A 26,929-nucleotide genomic window follows, 5' to 3' on the forward strand; every position below is an offset into this window, starting at 1 on the left:
TCACGCACTCACGCACTCACGCACTCACTCACTCACTCATGCACTCACTCACACACACACAAAATCTTTTAGACCAACATGCAGGTGCATTTTTATACGGATCATGATAATTACATAATGACTCCAAACAATCAAAATCAATGATGTGTCTGTGCTTCAAAGTGCACTTCTCACTGCTAAACATAGTTTAGTAAACTGTAGCAAAACACTGCCCCAGGGGATTTTATGAAGTACAAGCTGTGTTGCTCTTTCCTTTTTTTAATTCCATACACGTCTCTCTGTCTGAGCAGAGCTCTTGGGCCAGTTTGCCATACGCTTTAACATGGCGAGTAAGAGTGGGCACGATACCCTCGCTCCGCTCTTTTGACGTACAGAACACACACTGTCCCACGACTACCCAATAACCTTCATCCTTATCCCAAAACCCCACCGCGCATATGCTTCACCAAATCAGATACAAAACAAGGAATTTCCATTCTATTCTTTCAAGTCTTTCAACAGGCTCGGCTATAAAACGGAGAAAAGCCAACTCTTTAAACAGAGTCAGATCCTCTTCCTCTGGCATACAACCGCTCACAGCTCTGTGTGAGTCACTCCGTCTGAGAGAGAGAGAGAGAGAGAGAGAGAGAGAGAGAGAGGGAGAGAAAAGAGCGACACAGGAGAGAGTTAAAAGAAAGAACATGGACACAGACACATCAAAAACACAGGCCAGTGCTTATGAAAAGACCGTACGTTTTAAACGTGAGACAAAACGAGACGAGTCGCCACGGTAACGTAAGCAGTTTCACACCGTCCTGATCGGCAAACTCATGAATTTAAGGCTCAGTGAAAAAGACTGACGACGGGGGCTCTTAACTTTCACTGTAATAAGGGGGATGGCGGGGGGGGGGGGTGGTTAAATAAAGGGATGGAGGGCGGGAGAGAGAGAGAGTGTGGGAAAAGGCATCTCACCTGTCTTCACTTCCTGTGTCGTGCTTCTCTCCTTCCTCTCCTGAAACCTCGTGTAAAGTCTCTTGACCTCCTGGTCGTAGTCGGTCCACTCAGACACGATCCTGACGGCAGCTTGCAGCTTAGGCTCTTTGGTCTGGGGGTTATTACACTGAGAGAGACAAGAGGACAGACAACGCGTCTCAATCCAGGGAATCGCTCGAGTCGCTTCTCTCTTCTCAGGAATTTAACCAGACACCGAAGCTAAACTGTTAGGGAAGGACAGAGAGAGGAGCAGACTCACAAGATCAATGGTCTTGGCTTTTTTCTTCGACGTGTCGTCGCACCATGTCTCACACCACAGCCATTCCTGGGGGAGAGACTTTATAGGCACCTGGTGGATCATGTTATTGGGCAGATCCTGAAAAAGACAAGGAGGAGAGGGGCAGAGGTGGAGTCAGTAGGGTTCACACAGACGAAGAGGTATGATAGGCTCTTCTCATATGGAAGGTAGCACACAGAGACGTGACACTGTCATATACGCGCAGAGGGCAGTGGACAACGCTTCCCCCATCCCGGGCGTGTCTTCTGTAAAGAGCGAGGTTTAGTCCAGCTCACCTGGTCAAGATTGGACAGACTGTTGGGGTCCTGACTCAGACCCTGGTACTGTCCCCTCAGTCTGTCTCCTGCTGCAATCTTCCTGAACTTCTTCAGATCCACTACATACAGAGCACTGCGGAGAACGGGGAAAAATGTGAGTCCACCGTAGTGTGCAAGCGTGGGCTGGTTTTATGAGAGCATGTCAGTTATACAGTTGTACCGTAAGTGTGAAGTATGGGTTTTAAAAGAGTGTGTAGACGTTAAATATGAAATATGAGTGGGTGAGGTTTACAAACATAAAAAAAAAAAAAAAAAAAGGTTGGATATGAAATATGACCGGGTAGGTTTCATCAGAGCGCAGTATTTTTTTTATGAATATTAAGTATAAGGTCTGTGTGAGATGAAAACTAATAGAAGGCTCTTGCCTATGTGTCTTTGTAGCCGAAAAGATGTAGGAGTTACAAAAAATAAAGTTAAAAAAAAAAAAGAGAGAGATGGAAGCTGTGCTGTCTCTCAGTAAGTGACTGCCTAATTTCACCAATTACAACCTGACAGCTTTAATGTACCACATCACACTTTCCCACCCTCTGTGTCTCTCGCCAGCCCCAAAAACCCACAACAAGGGGAGGGAAAGGGTGAGAGACAAGCTGAGGTGGAGAAGATGAGTGAGTCACAACACAAAGTCTTACAGATCTCCTAAAACACCAGACAGACTCTTACAACATGACTTGCGAGAGCAAAAGTTGCAAATCAAAATAATGAGGCGTGAAGAGCCAAACCTAAGAGTAGCAGTAAAGTGCCCAAACTAATGGAACGCCTGAGGGTACACTGGAAAGGCTCACGCTGATTTAAACCCCGCTAATAGAGGCGGCTTCAACCGATTTACATGAGTAAATTCCTGAGGGTTGTACTCATTTGTTGTTACGTACTATATTTCAGCTTTAACTAGGCTCCGTACATCAGCCAATGGTAGACAGCGAAACGACAACAGACATTAGTGCTTGAGCCTCATTGGCTTAAGAGGTTTACAGGTCCTCTGTCTATGTGCTTGTGCGGGCCGGCACCTGATGTGGTACTTGCGTCCGGCTAAGTGGCTGGCCCAGTAGCCCGACTTCCAGAACCGGTACCCGTCCATCTCCCTGCGGCTCTCGCAGAAGGGCGTGTAGCCGTACGGCGCCCCCTCCAGGTCAAAGTCCCGCAGTTCCTTCAGATCTGTGCGTACAATCTGCAGAACGCAGCAAAAAGAAAACACAACCCTGACTGAGCAAGTTTAAATGAACCCAAAAGCTGGTTTCATTTAATCTTTAACTAAGTGTCAACTTTCATTACAAATCTTTCCTGGACATTGAGGTGATTTGTGAAATCTGTAAGAGCATGGTAAAGTGGTTCAGTCAGAGCGAACAACCGCTAAAATGATATTCTAAGACAGTGATTCTCAACTCCAGTCCTGGGCGGCCCACTGTCCTTTACATCTTTCTTTTAACTCTTCACTATCACAGTTAATCAAGCTAATCAAGGGCTCGATGATTAACCGATTAGTGGAATCAGGTGTGTCTGTCCTGAGTCACTACAAAAAAGTGCAGGTCCCCAGGACTGGAGTTGAGAATCACTGTTCTGAGAGAGAAGACAATACTGTCAAGTTAACTGTAGTGGAGATGAATTCGTTCAGTTTGCACAAGATTCATGACGGCGAAGACAGATCTTATTCTGAGTTCTTGTCATCTGTTCTTGCTATCAACGTCAGTTCACAGGAAAACAGAGGGAATCTGTGTCAAACTTTGATATGCATATCCTGCTCCCCAGAGCCAAGTATGATCCAGTGGCTGTCATCCAGACAGACTGCTGGAGCTCTGACTCCCACCTGATCAGCGTCCACAAACAGGATCTTATCCACAGCCAAGGGGAAGAGCACATCGAGGAACAGGATCTTATAGCCCCAGATGATCCTCTGTTTCTCGGTCTGCTGGTGCAGCCAGCGAGGCCATTTATACTGGACCAGCTCATACTGGAAACCGTACTTTTCTGCCATATATGGAATGAATTCCTGAGAGAGTGAGGAAGAGAAAGAGAGAGGAGAAGAAATGTCAGCGATCGCAGACTCGTTTAGAACGACGCTGATTTATGTTGTTCGTAAATTGAACTTATGAATACCTTAAATGTCGGAGACAAGTAGTTTTTCAAAAACCAGAACTTGACTGGTGTCCTTGTGTGCTTCAGAACAGAAAGCATCATTATCCTGTACAGAAATGAGCAAAGCCAAGAGACAAAGTTACTTTAAGTTTGCTTCCACTGTGCGCCACACAGGAAAAATGCCAGTTACCTTAAAAACAGCAAATGCAAAACACTGGAAAATAATGCAACGACTAATAAGATCCGGCAACACAAAAGATCAGCGTTTTGAAAATGGAATTATCTTTATGAAAAAGACCAAAAATTGAAATGTCACAGGATGCTTAAGCGTGCCCAAGGCCTAACTACAATATGAAAATGTTATCAATATGTTGTATAATTTAAAAAAAAAAAAAAATCAGTAGGTTTAATGGAACATATTCAGTAAATGCCACGATAATTTGTTAGAGAGAAAAAAAAAATATGTTGTCTATGTTGTGCTTCTTGTTTTTACAAATGAAGACGCTGTCCATTTTGGTTCTTAGGATTGTAATGCATCAAAAGAAATCGTCCATGAATCCATCATTCATATTTTAAAAGGCCGACCTTCCTCTGAGCTTTACCTTAGAAACCTCTCGTACAGGTGGCCTGAAGCTACCGAGAAAATGTTGATGACATCATCTTTCTCTTGTTTGTTCTCCTCTGTTTTTGATCCCCCAGTAAATCCCCTGAAAGACACAGATCAATATGAGAGAAAGAGAATTCGAGATAGACAGGCAGGGGGGTGACATGGGGGGAGAGAGAGAGAGAGAGAGAGAGAGAGTGAGAGAGAGGACTATTTTAGCGCTTTTAGTATCAAGTTTGTGCATCATAAAAATGAAACAAAATATGAACCACAAACACCATTCAAAACAGAAAGTCTTCCATAATTCATTCATTACAACTGCACAGAAAGCATAATTATAGCACCACTGACTGAGAGAAACAGACAGTAAGAGACAGGAGGAGTCCACTGGGTTCTAACACAGGTACCTCGTGAGAGACTGCCAAAATCCCGAGTCACTGTCATCGTTTCCATCGCTCAGCAGCTCCTCGTTCATTTTATCTGGCTTCTTCTGAACCTATTACACATCCCACAAACAGAACAAAAACTCAGCGTCTACACCTCCGTGATTCCTGACAGTTTTAACAGTTAAGTAAACTGCACCGTAAAGTCGTTTGATTGACAGCGCCAGAGTGAGTCCAGAAGTCTAGACGATCCTATATAAACTTCATTCTCATTTACTGTAGTTGACAAAACTGAGAAAAAACATGACACCTGAGGTACGGCTAAATCCATCGCAACCCAAACCAAACTGATATTAAAGCTGACAAGAGAAAGTTTAAGAGTGGATTTGAGACCGCCCCTGAAAAAAAACTCAAAAAAAACCAAAAAAAAAAACACGCACCCTCAACACAGTCAGACACAGACGGATGAGCAGCAGTTGAGCTAAGGTGGGAGTGCTAAGGTACACGTCGTCAAGAGGAGTCTCTGACAAGTTAACTCAAAAATAGAGACGCACGCGCTCATCCCTCATGGCCCCGGAGGACGCCTCGGGCCGCAGACGGGACGTAGTCATACACCAAAACGGTGATGAGAGAAGACAGACTGTCATCTGTCATAACCGCGTAAAAAAAGGCCGGTAAAGAGAGCGCCCGTCTCTTACAGCTCATTGTTCTCCATTCTCTCTGTCTGAACCCAGACGAACTGAGAATGGATTAGAATGATTACCTCAGCGCAGGAGAGCGCAGCCTGGCTGTCAGGGCTCATTCTCATAGCCTCGTGTCTTTATAGGACTCCCTCAAGTCGTAGAGCACTTCCCCTAGGCTCTCCGGTCACATTTACAACCCCTTTTCACAGGATGGGGCGCAGAGGTACTCGACTCAAATAACCTCGCCGTGATGTGTTTACGTTATAACTCCGCGGCTACTCAGTAAGCACCGATAAAAATCATATTTTTTTTATGCCGTCGACTGCGACGCCTGTGGCGAGCTTGCGGGTGCGATGAAACGCCTAAGTCTCCAGACAGACTCTGAGATGATCACGTTGCATATATAATATGCAGATATATAAATCTAAAGAAAATGAAGCTGGACTGTTTCTCCTGCTGTTGGGTTTTCAAGAGGAGAGATCCGTGGAGGGAGCTGTCAGCGGTTTAATGTGAGTGTCCGTGGCCGTGGACGTGATGGATTCCATGGCTTCAGACTTTTACAGTCAGACTGACATCTTTACGGCCAGACTTCTTCTCGCCCACTCTACCTTCACTTTGATGATCTTGCTCTTGAAGTTGTTAAGGACGACGATGAGGTCATCAGCCTCGGGTGGGGAGTCTGTGCCGTCATGGCTACGGAAAGAGGTGACCGAGAGTGAGAGTGAAAGAGTGTGAACTTCAGAAGCACACAGACAAACACACACACACAACACACAATACACAACTCAAACACACAAACACACACATCACGCACATATCTCAGGACATTATATTCTAGGGTACCTGTAGATCCTGTAGATATCATCTGATCTTCCTTTTCTCAGTTTAAGTATCCAGGCTCCTGGGTTGGCTTTGAGCTGGAAATATCCCTGTTGGAGAAAAAGAGTGATCAGACCGACCTGGGTTAACATGTGGAACGGTCCACTGTGAGGATTCATTGACTGATGGATGGGATTACAGGCTGACAGGTGGAGTCACTCACCAGGTTGGCCATGACGATGGTATCCACTATCACAGGGTCAGAGGCTGTGCCCAGGGTGAACTGGAGCCCACGTGGAGGTTGCCCAGTGGTCACATCAAAGCAGTGACCCTCTAACAGCAGGTACTCCAGCTCATATTCTGCTGCCACCATACTGTCCACCTGAGACACACACACAAAGACACACACACACACACACACACAGAAACCAAACACACACACACAAAAACAAACACACACACAAAAAAACACACATACACACACACATACACAAAACACACACACACACATGCACGCACGCACGCACACACGCACACACAAATACACAAAATGGTCAGAGAGTACAGCGATAAGAGATCAGATCTCTGTGAATGAGTATGATGGGCTATGATGTTAATGTAACAGGTCGAACCTCCTGCAGGTAAATGTTGTCCAGATCATAGCGTGTGTGGACAGACTCCACCATCCAACTCTCAGGTGTGTTCAGGTTGAGAGTGAAGAGAGGGGACTGAGGCATGTCCAGGAATTTGGCCATGGGACCCGGAGCAAAGCTGTTATCTGCCATGAACATCACCTCTGGCTCCAGAACATAGCGGTAAAAACTATGAAAGAAAACAAAACGTTACCTGACATGACCAAGACTTTACTTAACATCACCAGGTCATTACAAGGGAAGAATAGAAATGGCATTACACAGAAAGTGAAACTCTGATTGTTCCAAGGACAGCTTGTATCAGAATGAATAAGCACACATTAAGATGATCCTCAACTGTAGATATTTAAACCCTAATAACCATCCCTGCTCAGGCCATTCCCCTTTGAGAAACTGACCTTGAGAAACTTCTGTCTCCTGTCTGTTCTTAAACTCTTAAGTTGATGTGATATGTTTTGGCTTTGGGTTAATTGCCTTCCGAGTGTTTACAGGATGACCAATGAGGTGTGAGATGACTCAGCTGCAGCTCTGACCAAGACTTTGTGGGGAACGAGGGCGGGGTACTCACCTTTTCAGGGGCATGTCGGAGAGTCTGGACTGACAGTTCATGAACACACGCAGGTTGACATTAACCAGCTGCTTCAGGACCTGAGTGGACAGAGAGCGAAACAGAAGGTGATGTTAGCCACAACGCTGACAGACGGAGAACATAACCCTTTTATAACAACTTCAACTTTAAGTCCAAACACAGAGGACTCCTGGTACACTTTTAGAAAAGTTTTTGATTGGTAATATTTAAAACGCGCATGCTGACGGAAACCAAAGACATTACATTTAAATGTAGTGAAGTTTATTCACACATTTTAATCAGCGTTGGTGAATAAGGCCATTTCTATCATATGAATATAACTAATGGCTATTCTCTCAAATACCCTAAATATGCTACAAACCTAAGTTTTCTGTAACTGAAGGAGTTAATGTGAGGAGTTAAGAGTAGCACCGAGCTGTTTTCTCACCAGTAGGAGAGGAGCGAGTTTCTGAGCGTCCCTGGTGACAGGGTCTACCACGGCGACCACATCAAAGTACACCTCCTCCTCCCTGGGCCGGATCTTCACCGCGCTGTTGAGGGAGTTACAGGAGAGACTAAATGACGGGCAATTCACAAATCAGGCATTCTGAAGATGCAACTAAATGCATTTTCCACATTCTGCTGATTTACAGTCACAGTTGATGGTCACGGTCTGTACCTGTATCTGTCTTCTGCAAAGGTGTACTCGATCCTGGCCTCGCCCTTAGGCTGGGATGAAAGCAAAGAGTCCACCTTCATAACCAGGTCGCTGGCCCTGGACCAAACAAACACACACACACACACACACACACAGCACAAATACAAACAGGATTAGTAATACGTCCCTACATTCCACTCCTGGGAGTCATTTGCAGTCAGCCTGCAGTGATAGAGAGACAGACCGCCGCTTCAATCATGCAACGCTGGACTAATCGTCCTCCTAAAACTTTACTGAGAGGATAATGAGCATGGTGTCATTCTTAAAGGTTGCTCTTCCAGAAAGCTCATATATAATTCTCCATCTAATGACCCTCTTTCACCCAGACTGATATACTTCATTAACAGGGAGTAATCACCACTGAGAATATGCTTCCACCATATCTAACAACTTCATTACACTGCTTACAGTCTTCTCACTACAACACAGTTTGGATCTAGGAGATTAAGTCTTTTTTTTATTTAACCTATATTACACATTTTGTTTTTAAAATAGAAGTGCTTTTAGTGCATTGGTATTAGGCACATTAAAATATATAAATTGCTATCTTTCTCACAACATCAATAATAAACTGTATGGTTTTTAGTCTCTCTTTGTAGTTAAACATGTTAACGCTCACTGTGAACACAAATTAAAGAACAAATACAGGTGATAGAAGAGGCACAAAGGTTTCCCTACCTGTCCTCCTCGACACCTAAATGTTGGATTTTGCTCTTGATTCGCTCCCCAGACGTCTTAAGGATAATATTTTCCAGAAGCAGGAAGTCATCTTGGTTGAAGACTTCACCGTCGTCCAATGGACCAATTATCTGCAGCGAGAAGGTAACCGCACAATGTAGTGAATGGGTAAAGACGCCGCAGTGTTAACTCGTAGCCCTTTTGAGTTCAGTGATTAAGTTAGGGAGTGTACTTGTTCTCTGTACTTGCTGTGCACGTTGTGATCTTTACTTGTCAGTGTTCTGAGATGTTACGCAAAGAGAGGAAAACAGAAAGTAAATAATTTAAAAAAAAAAAAAAAAGACACAAAGAAAGAAAAGTAACCAAAATGAAATTAAAAACGAAAAACAAACACACACACACACACAAAGTATATGAAGGGAAATAAAGAAGAAGAAAAAAAAAAGAAAAAAAAAAGAAAAGCCACTTTTGCAGGCAGATTCAACAAACAGATCAGCTTACCCGTCCATTACTGATGACTGCCCTCTGACCCTTCTGTAATTTGAGAACGTCTCGGCAGTAGACAGCGTGTGCCAACAGGAAGTCCATTTTAGAAGAGTCATACGCACTCTTAAACAAAGCCACATCCATGCCCTGTTGATGAGGAGTTACATCAGAAAGTCACTACGGAAATCATGATGAGATAAAACTTTTGACTAACTAACCCAGTTCCTCAAGAGATTCTGTAAAGAGAACAGCCAAAACCCCTGTCTGCTCCCTTTGTAATATTTAATTCACTGTCTGTCTGCCACTACAACAAGGCATACAAAAAGAAAATCAAATCCCATCAGAGGGAGAGAGAGAGAGAGAGAGAGAGAGAGAGAGAGAGAGAGAGAGAGAGAATCTCCATTACCCCAACAGCAAACTCAGCGATATCAGCGCCTGCCTGCAGGGCCTGGGCTGTCTCTTCTTTGGCCAGTTTGGTGATGAAGTTTTTGGCGTTGTTAGCGGTTTGGGTCTGCATCGCTGCCCAGATGCCTCGAGCAGTGCGACTGGTCTCTTCAGATGGGTTCTCGCTGGGGTTGTTAATCACGCCCAGTCGGACATTATTGCTGGTTTTCTGTTAACGAGATGCAAGCGTAATTAAAACGATTCCAGTACCACTTTGTTTACACTGCAGGCAATTCCTAATGGTCATTCAGTTCAGATTTTTGTTTTGTTTTGGACTTTTCATACTGATTTCACAAATGATCCATGTTAAAACAGCACACAAGTCACACAGCTTAGAATCATTTCAGGACCGAAAAGACATCATTTAATGTGGATTCCTGTTGTTGAAACTGTTTCATAAATAACCATTTTATGGCACAAACCTGTGTTCGGTTCAGAGTAGTATATGGGTCACTTTAAGCTGTTATGTGAAGTCAGCCCATGTAGATCCATTCTGATTTCATATTAACTCTCAAATTCTTCTCTACGCATAAATGTGGATTATCATAGTTTGGGTGAAGAGTTGCTTAAGCACTTGAGCGCAATGGGTTTAAAGACATTTCGAATAGATTAAAGTGTTGTTAATTTAATATTCCCACTGTGTTACGGTCTCCTACCATGTGTCTAATGGCGTCATATAGCAGCTGTCGGCCTGACGGTTGGTCAAAGTCTCCAACCACCCAGAATGTTACCGGCCGGATGAAGCCATCGTCTGCAAATCAAAAGTCAGACAACGGAGAAGTGAAACACCTGATGTCAAAACAACAGTGATGAGTAAGATGGAGGATACAGGTAAGCAATACTCCATTACGCTGAATTTTGATCGGGGAATCGAGAGGAGGGGGAGGGGGGGGGGTGTATAAGCCCAAGCATGAGTCATGCCAAGCCAAAGAAAGAGAGAGATATTGAAAGACGCTCTCTATCATCAATCTCACACTGACAAGTTTGACAAATGACAAATGTGTGGCTGTTCTGAAATCAATACTTGGAAAAACAGACTCGCACACAAAGGGAGAAAGACAAAAAAAAGAAGGGAGGGGAGAAGGGGTAATAATTGATGGATGAGAAACATTTTCAGTTTGATATTACACTGATTCTAGTCCTTGGACAACAGACACAAGACTTCTGCGGATGGGGGGGGGGGAGAGAGCGATGCACTGTATTTACTCTTCCACACATACAACGCCGTAATGTCAGTAAAGTTAGGACGGAAAACAACATCACAGCTAAATATCAAAGCCATCTGCCAAGGGCACTATCAGCAAAGACAATTACCAGATACATCCCTGGAGCTCATTCCTAAAGACAAGAGGAACAGAACATGGGCGAGCAGAAAGAAAAAGAGAGAGAGAGAGAGAGAGACAGTGGCTATGACAGAGGATATATGCAAAGGCGTACAGGTTATTTTACAAAAAGCAGAGTGGGGAAGAAACCAGGTGAACTGTGACCAGTAAAAACGAAGTGCACAACACAGCATAAGATTAAAAAAAAAACAAAAAAAACCCCTTTAATAACTGCATTTTACCCCGAAAAGGGCAATGGTGTTATTAAGGTACTTAATGGTGTTAAATTTAGGATCATAGTCAGATAGAGACTCTGAGTAAAGTTTTCATGCTGAGTATCACACGTCGTTGTCCATTTTTGGACTGGATACGTGACTTTTTTTTTGTTAAAACTTTGAAATGTTTGTTTTCAAAAACGTTTGCTCTTTTTCACGAACCTAGCGCAGAATTCACTTTCCGTCCGCGCACGTCAGATAAAATCATCACGTAGATGTGAAGCGGTTTACCTTTTTTGGTCATGTAGTTCATACTGTTGGCTACGGCAGCGTTCTTGTCCTTAGTGTCCAAAAAGAGAAAGCGGGCGTACTCATCAATGAAGTGATTATCTGCATAAAAGACGAAAAAAAAAAACATCTCACATGAATTTAAATACAGAGCGCGAGAAATATTCATTTTCACCGTTAAATCCATCCTGTCATCTAACAGTCAAAGAGTTATTTTATGTTCAAATAAAACCAATTTCCCCTCATCTTTCAATAGAATGCAAAATTGATTCTTTCCAAAGGTTCCAAATTCGAGTTTTGTGCAACCTGACAAAACAAAGTATTTTATGAACATCACGCTAGCGTTTCAGTTTTCATCTTGTGCATGCTGTATATGTTTGTTTCCTTTTTTTTTCTTTTTTCATCAAACACATAAAACGTTTAGTACCGAATTCACAATGAGGGAGATGTTCTCAAAGACCAGCTACCAATGCACTTTACCTCCAACGACCATTCAAACTGCAACAAAGCAAAATGCTTTTCAGCTGCTACTAGGGAGGAATGAATTTGTATTTCATCTAGACAATCAAATTCACACTGAGAGAGTACCAGGCTGTCTTGGTGTTTCATTTGCTTGATATGTACAGAAAACTCACTCGTGTTGGACAGATCCAGATAGTTTCTGCTGCCGGAGAGAATTCGGGAGTTTATGCGCGGGACCACGTTGGGCTGGTTCATGATGAAGTCCACGACATCGTGGTCGCTGGCCAGCTCGCCCTGAAAACCGCATTTAGAAATAAGGTGTGAACCCATCCATCAACATCACACATGCTGGAAACACTGGAGCTGATCGTGATAAAAGGCTGATCTCACCAGATAAACAGCACGCTGGAAGAAGCTGGTGGTCTCCAAGATTTTATGCATGGTGACGGTTTCCAACTCATCAGGATCCAGCTGGTCTTGCTGGTAAGGCATGCCGTTATACAAGACCACAGGCAAGGGTCCTGTCCCCGTCTGCTCATAGTACGCCTTCCCGTCCTGGACACACACACGGAAATAGTACAGATGCTTCGGTCAACTACGTACGTGGTGGAAAAAAATTGATTAAATAACGAAAAGTTAACAAAAAAGAGCCTTTCTTTGACCTTTCGGTTGCTGTCGTAGGCTGAGTCGGCTCCCAGTATGCTGCTCACTTTCACGTAAGAGTACCTCTTCTCTAAAACAGCCACCACATTCTCCACCTTCAGCCTGCCTCCAGTGGGAACCTTGTTCAACATCTGACAGATGACAGACAGACAGTTATAGCCATAAATTCAGGTCTGCTCCATTTAGAGATACAAACCCTTTACTAAAATAGTTTCATGATTTATGAACTGAATTAAGCCATGATACACATAATGAGTACAGAATTTTATCTGCATCTTCTCAGAGAGGTAGATAAGTAACAGCATTTTTCATGGCATTTACCCAGAACCATCTTAATGAAAAATAGGTTTCTCTACAATTCTAGAATATTCTTTCTGAACCCTAAAATGACTACTACATATTTGTAAGCACAGGACTTGTTCAAACATGACAACACGACACCGCTGTTTTTCCTCACGAGTGTAGCTATCGGACTCGCTGTTTTATACTGTACTGTTAGTGTTGATATTGAACGATAAAACATCGGTAACGCTGGAGCACAACAATACACCGTAACGTCACGTCACAAAACAGTAAAACAGCACAAACATTTATGGATCCATTTTAAGCCCAGAAACATGTAGCTTATTAAAGCAGGAGCAGGCAGAGGCTGACTTACAGACATGATGGCATCGAAGGCCATCTGGTTGTCAACCTCATCGGCGATGTAGTTGAAAGCTCGTAACATGGCAACCCCTGCGTCCTGCATCCCATCCACGTCGTCCTCGTCGTTCACCACAAACACGAGACCGATCCTGTGGAAGACGGTTAGGGGTTAGAATAAACGACTCCACACCTCTTACGGTTACAAACCAAGACACAGAGGTGAAAAAATAAAGAGGTGGAATCTAATGGTCAAAGGGAGAGCCGGATACCAAAGAACAACCATGCTTTTCAAAATGTAATAGGAATATTCTACGCCAAAATAAGGACTGTTCGGGAAGGCGTGGACGCAGTTTACTGAGGGAGTCGGGAATTAAAATAAACCTGTTTCCGGTTGAAGGCGCTCACCTCAGTGGGATATTGTTACTGTAGAATAACTCAGCCACAGTCAACAGCTCAGCTGTGTTCACTTGAGTGGGGTCCACAATGAGAACCTGGAAAAACAAATGATCTTAGCGCTCTTTAACGCAAAAGCTATAAAAAAAAAAAACACACACACACAAATATATCACAGCTATCTAAAATCTCTTGGTTTCGTTTTACACACACTGAGGAGAGTTGAGATGCTACTCACCAGGTTGTGGAAGTTTTTGCGGATTTGTCGAATGACCCCGGGAAAGGTTGGTCGGAGAAGCTCCTGGACATTGGACGGCCAGGAGGCATATCTGCCATCTGTCTCCAGATTATTAATCCACTGCACAGAGGGACAAGCAAGATACACTCCCACTCAGCCATGAAAATACCACCAAAACTAACCAAAGTCCTACCTCTCCCACGCCAGGAGTTACAGAAGCACACATCTGTTTTTAGCATCTGGTTTTACTTTAGTGTAAAGGACAGGGAATTCACATGAAGGTGACCTTTATTATTAAAAGTTTGCTAAACCGAATGAATTAAATGCTTAACATCCGATCTACAGAGCATAAGAGCAGCTGCTTGAAGAAGAGTCAAAGTCGAGAATAAGAATCTATCTATAACTGATCAAACTACAAGACCGTTTTCTTGTTTAGAGCTGAGTGCACATTCATTCTCATGGTACTGTCCTATTTCACCGATGCTTTTCTCTTTCTTAGTCATGTTTGTGTGGGTACACTTCTTTAATCACTCACATAGATAGCAGGGCTACGGATGTCCACAGCGTAGTCTGAATCTGAGGGCTGGACGTTGAGTTTGAGGATATCGTGGATGAATGGAGTGTCAATGTGAAGATTGCGTAGACCATCCATAACCCTGGCTTCATTCCTCAACAAGTCAAACACACTGTAACAAACAAGACACATTTTTCATGCTAAACATCATAAGACATTATTATCTCTTCATTAAAATATTTGATTATTTGAATAAAAATGTACTTTGTGAGCAGGTCCTATATTCACAGATATCTACTAGTCATCTCAGAGTTTGAGAATGTTCTAGAATAGCTCTAGGTAAAGTCTGAGAAATGTAGTTACTTCTCTGCCAACAAATAATGTAACCAATTTGCTGAATTTACATGATTAAACTGAAACTAAAACACATGAAACAGAGAGAGGAAGAAACATATACCTGCCATTTTACAGTACGCGTCTTACCTGAAGACATCCTGTGTATCTAGGTCAATGTGAAGTCCATTAATGAACAGAGCTGAGTCCCCAGGTTGAAGGCCAAGTGTCCCCTTAAAGTACTGAAGAAAGGTACGAACAAGGACAAAAAAAAATGAGAGAGCATCACAGATAGACACTTGTCCCACAAGTATGTAAACTTTGTCTGCACAATAGATTTCCAGGGTCTTGTTTTGTGACTGTGGTTAAATTTTGTATTAAAATAATGATCATAGAGTCGTGTTCACTTTTGCACATGAAGGCAATGAAGGGCGTAAAGAGCTGACAACGGGGAAATAAAAGCAAGGCATAAGGCATTAAGACTGTACGTGATGCTTGATGTACTGACGCAATGTTTGCAGAATGTTAACAAAATCCAAAGCCAATTCAAAACAACAAAGCGTTACATTAAAGGAAGGGACAAAAATAAATAAATAAATAAGCAAGGCATGTCCTTTAGGCCTTGGGCCATATTTATGTGTGAGTTTTTCCACATATTTTTCCTCTTAAGTTATTAATTAATCCACACATCCAAAGACATTACCGTCAGAGAAAGCTCATTAGCAACACTTTTTAATACAAGACCTAATTTGTCATGTTTCAGACCATGCAATTACAGTGAGGAATGAAGAGCAGACATATTACAAGTTCTCATTAAACGCAAAAAGAAATGACTTCAATAAATAAACAGAAACTACTGAAGCAATGACGGAAGCCTGGGATGAATCGCAAACAGTGTAATTACTCCATTCATTTTCCCAGCCCGGAAAAACAAAGAGAATGTATATGCCCAGTCAATACAAAATGGCGGACGTAGGGGAGGAGGGAGAAGGAAAAAAAAAACAAGAGTAATTGTTCATTTCATCAACACCATACAACGAAACAGTTGTTTGGAACAGATTTTCTTTCATCGCAGATGTTGTTTACAATTTGCAAGAGAGGGAAGGGGGGGTGGGGGGGGTACGCTTAAAGATTTCTCTCTGTGACTGATGTTGCGTAAACAAGGCTTGACCGGGCTTCTTTTTCATGCCCATTATCACCGTACTGCAGCACATGGAGGCGTTTCTACCGATTCCAACGACACTCGTGCTCGTTTTTAAACACCGTTAATATGGCTCCCATATGACCGTCACACCGAACACCAAAACACTGATCCCTTTAAAACAGGAGGTGGAGGTGGAGGTGGAGGAAGTGGAAGGTGTGGAGGAGAAGCAGGAGGAGGAGGAGGAGGAGGAGGAGATGGTTAAGATGTTTATGCTCACCCTCTGGTTTTCCTCGATTTCTTTCCGGATTTCTGGGTTAACAACGGTTTTTGTTATAGATCTGCAAAGAGCAAGGTGACAAACATGAAGTTGTAATGATTAGTATTTCGAGTGGCAACAAAGTAAAACACTGTGTTGTGCATTTGAGATGAGTGTAGATACACACAACACGAAACAGACTGTGTAAACAGTTGCATTGTTGTTCCTGCGCTTTAAGTCCTCAGTTTACCCATAATGTAAAATCTGAACCATACAGTTAGTTATACAGTAAATACTGACAAGTAGAGGAAAAAGCCACAGTTGTACAACACAAACAGATCATAAACGTTTAATTTAAGTTTCACTTATCAATATTAGATAAATCCTCATATTCATTTCATGTTCAACATAAGATAAATCAAAGTGAACTACTCTGGGTTATATTAGGCCTATATGTCTAAACACTGAATTCATCACTTCAGGTTTCACTCAGGTTTCACTAACTTGTCAGTGAATATCTTCCTCAAAGAAGAACATTTAAAATATATACATAAAAGAGCAAGGTTTATCTCTACATTTGAATCAACTAGTATTCTATTGTGATCGCAATCACTGACAAATCGCTTCTTCTCTAAAGTGGCAATTAAACTTTTTTTTTTTTTTTTGGATCAAGACAATTTAACAGTTGGTCTCTCTTCAAACCACTGGCCTCCAGCATGAAAAAAGGATTGAGAGAGGGGCTTTTGGCACCATAATTCTTCCCAAGAGTTTGAATGAGGAAAAATGTTCATTAAAACCACATAAAAGACACAGCCGCTTAATTACTGTTTCAATGGGGGGGAAATTACTTGAGGTTGACTTCAGAGCAAACCGTTTTAGAAAACTGCCATTTACAAGAAACACTAACATTCCATATAGAGAAAGACACACAGTTTCCTGTAAGGACCAAAACACATAACCTCATTCAAATATGGGAGAAACTATGCATAAGAAGCATCCAGATAAAACAGATTTCTGTTTGCGATAATTTATGATATTCATTTTATGGTCACAATCCCTCACTCAGTTCTGGTCTTGAAAGCACATACTTCTCAATAGAGCTAACAAGCTCCTTAGACAAAACAAATGTAACATGGTTCAAAGAGCAATACCGGGGTGTTAATCACTGAAACAGAAGACCATTTCTGTTTCATCACTGGAGAGCTCATCTATAAGCAACCAATGATGAGGCAATAAACTGGAAAAAAAAAAAAGCCTTGAGCCTCTCACAGGTAGTTTGAGAGAGAGATGAATGGTGCCTTAACCAGGTGAAAGTTAGAGGTCTGTGAATGAGCCATCACTCTGGCATGTTTGCATACCTGGCCTTGGTGGGAAAGTTTTGGCTCAAGTCTCTCATGACGCTGAGGGCATCCACAGAGGGGGCTGCAAGAATGCGTGCAGCCGTCTGGAAGCTTAGATCTACCAGACGCAGGAGGGAGAGAGAGAGAGAGAGAGAGAGAGAGAGAGAGAGAGAGAGAGAGAGAGAGAGAGAGAGAGAGAGAGAGAGGGAGGAGGAGGGAAAAGAGTTGGATTAAAATTCTGGTCAAATCACACTTTACCAGACAATTCTAGTACGTTTCGAGACATACATACAAAAATAAAACAGCAAACTTCAAAAAAAATACAACAAACAAAACAAGACACAGTCTGGTGCAGCGACAATACGGCTCCCAAACCTTCCTCAGTGTTGTAACAGAGAGGAATAACAAGGTGTGGCAGCGTGAGTTACATTCGAGCTGTGTGCTTTCAGTCTCCTGTGACACTACTTAAATAACACTGTAATGAACTCAGTGCCTACTGGGAATCCTGTTTATGTACCACACACTGCCAGCAGTGAGAGGCATAATTAAGAGCAAGGGAATCGTCTAGAAGCTCTTCAAACGCTTTGAAAGAGGCAGAAATAGGCTCTGGCATCCACCGGTACGACACTACCGCTGGTATACACGGTGACGACGTTCGGGATATCGGTAACCATTTCTTTGTCGCCGCAAGAAACACTACCACTTTATTACTGTCGTTTTGGAGCTACCCCGATGAGTTTCCATGCCCACCAGTCTGTCTATCCATCTGTCCATCGACAGAAGTGATGGGCATTCATGTGTGTTATCGAGGATAACTGCTGTTAGTCTCCAACAGCAGTTGGAGCAGAGTGAGATATCCACCTTGCATCTGCCAAACTTTCAGCGGTGCCATCTCATTAGTGCTCTCCACCAGGTGTTTACGGAGTTCCTTCAGCTGCTCCTTCAGCTCGGGATAAAGGGTTCTAACAGAGGAGATAAATACACAGCAACTGTAACAATCAGCTTTCTGTCTTCTTCTTCTTCTTTTTTTTTTTTTCCTTTTCATAACCTCCAGCGATCATTTTCCATTTGAAAGCGACATGCATGAATACAATGGTTAGTGTGTCACTCACTTGAGCTTTCCGAACAGGAAGCCCTGGACTTCATCCACAGGATCGTTCTCACCGATGACAGTAGCGTTCACATCTGCTCCTGCGATGAATGAGAAATAAACGTTACGTTCAGTCGGTGATCAAAACTCCTTGTTCTTAATGTTTACTACTTTTTGTGACGTTCAAAAAAAAGACACCAAAGGACAGGGCCTCTGAATGAAATCTTACCTTGAACCTGCGTGTCATCTTTAGCTTTGTATTCCTGGTTTTTGATTGCCAGCTCAACACCATAGCCAGACAGGAAAACTTTACTCTTACTGGGGTTCTGCATGGACAAATGCAAAAATTCAATCTTAAGTTTCTGATTTGCTTTATTCCAATATTATCATAGCTTGAAGCCATGTCATGTCAGTAAGCCAAATTCTGTGGATCAGTTGTCCAAATAATAAACTGAAAACAAACACCTTCAGTATATCCTAAACGGTTATACTCACCGCAAGATAATGACGTAGAACATACACGATCAAACCCTTGTTTGCTTTGGAGAGCATATGTTGGTGGAACCTGGAGAAGTCTTTGGTGCCCAACTCAGCATACAGAATAACAACAGGGGCATCAGGGTTGGAGGAGGGAAACTTATGATCACTCTTAAACAGGTATGGTTTTGGCCTAAATTGACAGAGAACAACTGTGGTCAATAACAGTTTAGTAAACTGGAATCAGAACTAGGTCTCTTTAAAGGTACTGGGGGAGACACCCTCTAGGAACTAGGACTTCAGGTACTCTTAAATGAATAAGCTTTATTGTGGTAAATCGTGTTACTGCATAGCTAAATATATACAGTGAGAAAACATTTAAATAAATATTTACAATGACAATAGATAGAAAGACTTCAAGAAAGCTGTTCACAGTCCAATGAAAAAAATAACTCAATACTAATCTCTCACAAATGGAGACAGAATTAAGCGCTCACAACTAAGAAGGTGAAACTTATTCACATCGGCTACAGCTATAACCTGTTCTTCCATCAGCTGCAGGAAACTTGTTTAAATATAAAACTTCTCCTCCAAAAACCAGGAACATACAGTGAAACTAAGAAACAAATTACTTTAGATCAGAAATTGGCAGGTAGCACAGACCCACAGGAGATGCACAATGTACAACTAGGGGAGTGTTTAAATTCTGACTAATCCATGGGGTGAGCAATGATAGAACATCTATCATTGAGGAGTAGTACAGAAAAGTTCTTATTTGCAACTCACAGAGAATTGTGTCTTCATCTATAAGACATGATTATGGAACAACAATCACAAATAAATGAAAAAAAAGCAGCAACACACATACTCAAACACAACACTTTGATGACAGTAGTCACTGTGATGGCATGAAAAAGCCTCATAATACAGCCATATTCCGGTCATGATACCTATGCATCTCTATTCATATTCATATAAGTCAACCTCAGCTTTTGCTTTAAAAGGCATCTAGAGGTCAAATTGACCAAAGATAGGTAATTAAAGGCACTGTTTCTACCTTTCTGATGCAGTGTCCAGCATGGCTTTGAGACTCTCTGTATTACATGACTTCTCTCCATGCACATTAAAAAAAGCCACACAGCCTGAGGGAGGCGGTTCATTGGACGCAATCTGAGAAGGGAGAGACAAACACACGCCCACTAAAGCAATTTGATGCAACGCACTCATACTGTGCTCCAGTAAGTTACAAAACTACCCGTTCTTTAAAAGCTGAAGAACGATTTTGTCACTCAATTAAAAATGAAATCCGAATTAAAATAACTCCCCCCCCCCCCAGCCCCCAAAGAAAATCAAGCACTTTTATGCTTTTGAAATATTACACAGTCAAGACCTCAGAGAACATTCAGACTCTTATTAGCAGCATGTGTGAAATCCTGTTGAAGAGAGTGGGTCCTGGCTGACCTGTTGGAAGGACTGTACAGTGGAAGAGTAGGCCCTTAAGGACAAGGCAAATTTGAACAGATTGAGCTGCACTGGGCTCAGCAGCGCACCGGCTTTCTTCAGAATGAACTCGTAATACGCCAGGTCTGTATCTGTGGGAGAAGATCAGCTGTGAAAAACTTCACACAGAATCGGCGAGTTACATAGATATGCATCAACAAAGAGAAGCAATGCTTGAGCAACTCTTGTCATTAATTACCATCATGTTCTTTTTCAATATCTTGGTTAGCCTCAACAAAGTCCCAGAACTTATCTTGGCTCTCTTCAGCAAGGAATTCACTAAGAGGAAGAAAAAAAAGAGATTTTGTGATTTGTTCAAAGAGTTATTAGAGATTACATTACATTACATTTATTTAGCTGACACTTTTTATCCAAAGCGACTTACAAGTGGGGAAACAATTCAAGCTCCAGTATAGTGAGAGACCGATGAGTAAGCGCTAAGTATTACATCTGTTAAAGTGCAAGCAATAAGTGTGTTTTCTCTCAAGACAGAGGCAGGAGAGTAAGTAGAGAAGAACATAGAAGGTGAGAGCAAGGCATGTTAGGGTGTTAGAGGAGTTGGGTGTTAGGAGAGGAGGTGCTCTCGGAAAAGGTGAGTCTTCAAGAGGTTCTGGAAGACAGAGAGGGACGCCCCTGCTCTGATGGCAATTGGTAGCTTGTTCTACCATTGGGGAGCCATAAACGAAAACAGTCTGGACTGAGATTGCCTTGCACTAAGAACAAATACCCTTTGTGTTAGACAACTTGATAACAATCTGCTTTAGTAATTAAACAATTATTGGATGTGACATTGTAAGCTGAGGCGGTGCTTAAAATGACAGTGCCTACATGCCACATTTGTTCTGCACAAAAATGCATAGGTAACTGATACATTGTAAGGAAAATGAGATTCTCCCAATCCTGCTTACCTTGCCTCCAGCAGAAGTGGTGTTGATGGCCATTTGGTTGTGAGTGTTGTTGTAACAGCCTTTGAGTCCCCATCCGAAGACACCACAGAATGCAGAAGCCCCAGAAGTGAAAATATCACCCACATCCTAGTGCCCAAGCCTAAAGATAAAACAATAAATAACATTTATGCGGCTTTGTACAACTGGTAACGGAACTAAGACGTGTCGTTCACAATCTATATGAAGTAACTGATTATAGCACAAGCAGCATTTCACACAACTCTGTTCTTAATGTTGCATGGTCGTATGTTGGCAATAAAGAAAAGGCACAGTTTGAAATTACGCGCTTAAAACTAAGGTATACTTGACTGACAGCGGTTTATCCGAGAACATCAGCCGATTCTCAGCTTCTCACACCTGTTTAGTTACGAGAAAGTGGAGCATGCCAACCCGACCAATTAAAGCTCTCGGCGTGGCCATACACAGAGGATTTGTCCAATCAGCACAGCTAGAAAGCGCCACATCCGGGTTGTTCAATGACTTACAGGAATTAGCCATCCAACTCATTCAACTTTTGACGGTCAAAAGACAAAGTGAAAATAAATATTTCACCATATGTGGCAGATTTTTCCTGCTGATTCCCTCACATCCTGTAAGCTGCAGCTGAGAGAGCAAAGAACTGCGTGTGTGATCAGCTAGCTAGCTACATCCTCATAAAATGTACGCTATGTTGAAGCAGGCTCATCATTACCTGGCTAACTATATTTTTGGACAAAGTTACGTGACAGTTCCCATATGAGAACCCTTTCACGAATCGTGTGAAGCGTGTAGACTTGTTAGCTCAGAGGACAAAGCAGAAAACTCTTCACATGCCGACTCATTCCTAGCAAATAGATAGCAGTAGCTTAGCTTGTTTGCCCAAGGAACTGAGCAAAGCACTGTTTAGTTCGCTTCTGTGTTATCCTATCTGGAATGTAGTGATAATTTATACAAGCTCTTTTGTTCTAGATAATGACCTAGGGCAACAAAACATAACTAGGTTTTGCAACCATAGATTATTGCATTAAGGAAAGAAACCATCATACCGTCACCGGCATCCAAACTTCCTGCTGAAGAAGCCATGTTTGGAAGGTAACTGGTGGTCCTGCGAATTTAGGACAGCCTGTCTTTGCCAGTCTAAAAATGTCAACGCCGGAACGTTATGGTGTCCTAGATTTGAGTTTGATCATACGATATATCATGTCAACATTATAAATTTTCCAATTTTCTTTGGGACAAGATCTAACCGGCACAGGCTTTGATGTAGACAGCTTTTTGGGGGCTTAATGGTGAAAACCATTTTGGCTCAAGAGTGTTGTGGATATGCATTGAACTTCTCTGATATAGGACACGAATTCTCCTTGGTAGTTCTAAATGGGCCCCTGAGGTGTACTTTTTCCCCCCAAGCAGTAAGACATGGCAGAATTATCATATGCTCAGTAGTTGTAATAAAAACGTATTTTCAAGCTAAAATAGTAAAACAGTAAAAACTACAAAAAGGGGGGGGAAATATGTATGTGCAGAAAATATCACAAATAAATGATTTTAAAAGTTTAAATTCCTTTTGAAATGAAACAGCCACATAATAACCAAGTGTCAATGCTAACAATTCACTGCTGAACTGGTCGAAATGACCAGATGCTAAATTTCTAGATTACTGAAACTCTCTCAGCAGTGGGTTGACCTTCCATTTTGCACTGTTGTTAAGCTGTGTGTGTGTGTGTGTGTGTGATTGCAGGGAATGACTCTACAATGCCATAAGGTGGACATTTCATTTCTTGACATGTGCCTCACAAGAATTAGCAATTGATCATCTGTTCTGTCTCATCACAGTACATCAGAGAACTAGGGCTTTACAACATATGATGATTTCACAACCTAACAAATAACAAATACCCATATTTCTCCCCCAGACACAAAATCTATACACATACTAATTATTTCCTTGTGAGCAGTTTAGCTGTTCCATACATAACACCGACTCATATAGACTCTGTCATTATCTCTGACCATGCCCCCAGAGGCCTCCAAATTTCCCCCAATTTCAGTGACTGCAAGTCCCCAAGATTGCACCTCAATGCCTCATTAGCAATACAAATCCTTTAACAGATTCATCCAGACAGAATGGGAAATCTTGTTGGGAACAAATTGTTCATCTGACTGCTCTCCATCCAAACTCTCCATCCAAATCTCATTTTGTTCATATAGGATAAAAACATGAGGAGAAATATTTGGGATGTAGAATATAAAATGAAAGAGATTGAGATGGTGCAACTCGATCAAACTTCTCTCATGGAAGAGCACTAGAACAATGTTTTAACACTCAAAACCCATCTAAAAGGAGGATTTGCTTAAGAAACTTTTTATTATCCAGAATTCATTGCACCCATTTAAAATTGAGTGGAAACCTTGAAAATTGGGAAAATAAAAATATGAGGAGAAAAGCTCCATTGTAAACAATAAAAAAAAAATGCATCCAAATTAACTTATTCCAAACTTTACATTTGACCTAAAAGAATTTCCGGAAACTGAAACAGCCTCATTTTTAGACAATATTGACTTCCCCAAAATCTATCCGGTTGAAGCAGTTGGATTCCCCTTTTTCTCTGAATGGGCTTCACAAAGCACTGCTGAGCCTGGAAAACAGAAAATATCGATGGTTTCCCATCAGAATTTCACAAACACTTCTGATATCTCTTTACCTTAATCACTTTGCTTCAGATTTTATACATAAAACCCCAAGCATGAGTTATCACCAATGGCCATATTTCCAAACCATTTGCTTTACAAAATATAACCAGATTAGGCTGTCCACTCTCTCCATAAGATTTGCAATCATCATTGAACCCTTGGGTCTGGGTCTTCCTAATCCGAGAAGATAAATTTATGCCAGGTATTAGAACAGGTACCATTCACCATGGCATTAGTTTACACACAGATGTTCCCACTTCCTCCGCAGCATCCCCGTGCAGCCCTTCGGTTGGCTCTCGGCTTCATCAGTAGATCTAACTCTGTATCTGGTCAGTCAACGTCAGTCAAATGCAACCCAGGAACTTTGATTGGAATACTCTGGTCCAGGAGTTAGCACACAAGTGGACCGCCAACTCACTACGATCCTGTCCCTCTCATCACTCCCAACTGTGAAGAACTACCATCACTTAGCATGGATCCAATGCTCAGTTGAGTGGATACCTGGAAGAGACTTCCTATATCCCTCATAAGTCATATAATTACAGTTAGAATGACAATTCTCTGCAAACCATCAGTTAAGATCTGAGAGTTTGTGGGATTCTTCCTCACTGAAATGTACAGGCAGGATTGATGTAGAACATCATAGTGGAAAATCACAAACGTTTAAACAATTAATTGGCTCTACCTAAAGAATTTCTCATCTAAATGGGAAAGTCTGTGTGTGACAGATTCACACGTGTCACATTCAGTTGTGTTGTTGTGGATGAAACCTAACTGAAATATTCATGTTCATCTTTCATGTACCTGTGTATAAAAATGCAAATGATCTTAATTTATCCTTTTCATGGTAAATATACAACACTCACGCTCCCCGAGGGAAGCAAAATACCTGCGTTTTCTATTCTAAATAGAGAATGAGAGATTTAATGGGGACTACAGGTTTCTACTTTTCACTGTTTGATTTAATATTAAAAAGTAACCTGCACCATTAATTATCCTGACAGTCGTGACCTTTACTTGGTTGCTAGGAGGGTGTGTTTTCCTGTTAGAAAATGGCATTTTCAAATAAGTAAGGGAAGGGACTGTTAGCTTTGGAGTCTCTGAGGACTAGGGAAGGTTTTTTATTCTAGGTTCATTTCTGATAGTCAGAGACCCTTTCTCTTAATTTAGCCCTGCAGTGGGATGAATAAAGACATGAAAAACAGTGAAAGATATATATATATAGAAATAGAACTTGTCTAACCTAACAGTACGTGGGTTGGCGATCTAGCTCCCAGATGACTTTTTTTTCAAACAAATAAATAAAAAGAGAGTTGCATTTTACGAAGATGACTTCCTATTCTTATTACGAAATCATTACTCTCATTTCAGGATGCCACTAAAACATCCTTGGTGCATTTGATTGAAGGAATAATCACAGTATATGGTTCATCCAGACACAGGTGCAATCTCCTGGAGTTGGGGTCAGAGGAGGCCAAAACATCCCTATAATTTCCCCTGGGATCTGTAATACTAACCATCATGTCGCTGAATTAGTAGCTAGAAGAGCAATGCAGTGATGGGGGGGGGGGGGGCAGGAAAACAAACAAAAAAAACCAAACAGGGATGCTCAGCAAGACAAGAGGACAAATTCATACAGCAGGGACCTAATTTAATGCTTTGAGAGGACAAGGGATTTTAGTTAGTGGGGTGCAAGAAAATTACAGTGTTTTCAAATAAACATGTATTGTGGCCACAGTGGTATATCCTGTATTATAGAGTGTGAAATGTTTTGTTTATTGTTTTTTTGTTTTTTTTTCTATTTGTTTGCCTGCTGCTTAAAAATGAAAATGTGTGGCTAAAGATGCCTTGGTTGAGAGAAAGAGGGGAAATATTTATTAGAGCAAAACTACGTTGGAAAAAGTTGAGTGTTTTAAATGTTTTCACATATCTTGTTAAAATCAGGAATGTCTGATCCTCAAATATTGGTTACATTGGTTATCACTGAAGTAACATTTTCTGCAGTTATGCACAATAAGAAAAAAGGCTTAAAAGTGGTGTAATGCGGCAAAGCAACGCGTTTCCAGTGTTTTTCTTTTTTTCTAATCAAATCCTTGATAAGTCATTCCTGTCAGACGTCCTAGACGTGCCATTTATAGAGCAAAAGATAACCCCGTGTTCACTTTCCCCAGTGTGTTGATATTTCAAAATTTAATGGGATTGTTAAATTGCTCTAGTTTGGGCTCTGTCTTTTCTTAGCTCTCCATCACCAGAGGTTTGCTTTTTATGAGATATAATATTTCCAGAGAACTCATCAATGCGGGGATATAGCTCGGCCTTGACCCAAGGGGACGTATACAGAGAGAGGAGGATCAGAGGTCAAGAGTGAACCCTATTATTTCTGTTTTGAAGGCATTTCTGATGCGGTTCACATCTATTTGCATTCACCTGTGCGCTTGTGTTTTATGATGCTACCGGTTTATCATCTTTTATTAACCAGCACCATCTACGGCTCTTTACACATAGACTGACTCAAATGTCTGAAGTTGTCTCCAGTTATTAAAATTGTGTATTTCTTTCAAAAGGAGAATGTGAAATGGTGGGAAGCTCAAAGAGAATTTGTTTTTTTTTTTGTCCTTTTCTTTTCTTCTTAGCAGCTGCAGCAAAAGAATTGTGAAGTCTGAGGATTGAAGAAGTCAGCACTGACTGATCTTTTTGATTAACGGAATTTGCTCTGCGTTTGTCAAATGAAACACAAAT

General features: G+C 41.7%; 1 protein-coding gene across 2 annotated transcripts; it reads right to left on the reverse strand.

Moving 5' to 3' along the window:
• Positions 1 to 27: 27 nt before the first annotated feature.
• uggt1 (UDP-glucose glycoprotein glucosyltransferase 1) lies at positions 28 to 22,572 on the reverse strand. 2 transcript variants are annotated; one of them, XM_030774402.1, is made up of 41 exons: positions 22,546 to 22,572; positions 21,482 to 21,620; positions 20,773 to 20,852; positions 20,535 to 20,665; positions 20,131 to 20,243; positions 19,092 to 19,266; positions 18,826 to 18,922; positions 18,619 to 18,697; positions 18,368 to 18,468; positions 17,525 to 17,624; positions 16,188 to 16,248; positions 14,917 to 15,008; positions 14,455 to 14,605; positions 13,920 to 14,039; positions 13,694 to 13,779; positions 13,302 to 13,437; positions 12,643 to 12,774; positions 12,371 to 12,535; positions 12,154 to 12,274; positions 11,522 to 11,620; positions 11,008 to 11,031; positions 10,350 to 10,444; positions 9,656 to 9,862; positions 9,265 to 9,396; positions 8,764 to 8,894; positions 8,047 to 8,142; positions 7,816 to 7,918; positions 7,368 to 7,447; positions 6,779 to 6,968; positions 6,370 to 6,528; positions 6,171 to 6,256; positions 5,936 to 6,020; positions 4,669 to 4,757; positions 4,260 to 4,364; positions 3,679 to 3,763; positions 3,389 to 3,571; positions 2,592 to 2,752; positions 1,546 to 1,660; positions 1,232 to 1,348; positions 952 to 1,099; positions 28 to 599 (listed from the first exon to the last, which is right to left on the reverse strand). In XM_030774402.1, the coding sequence occupies exons 2-41, from the start codon at positions 21,604 to 21,606 to the stop codon at positions 574 to 576; spliced, it is 4,581 nt and encodes a 1,526-aa protein (XP_030630262.1). In that variant the 5' UTR covers positions 21,607 to 21,620; positions 22,546 to 22,572; the 3' UTR covers positions 28 to 573. The 2 variants fall into 2 exon arrangements, with proteins under 2 accessions (XP_030630262.1, XP_030630261.1); XM_030774401.1 differs by lacking the exon at positions 11,008 to 11,031.
• Positions 22,573 to 26,929: the final 4,357 nt, after the last annotated feature.

This window comes from Chanos chanos, chromosome 5, assembly GCF_902362185.1.
Source record: "Chanos chanos chromosome 5, fChaCha1.1, whole genome shotgun sequence".
Classification (NCBI taxonomy): Eukaryota; Metazoa; Chordata; class Actinopteri; order Gonorynchiformes; family Chanidae; genus Chanos; species Chanos chanos.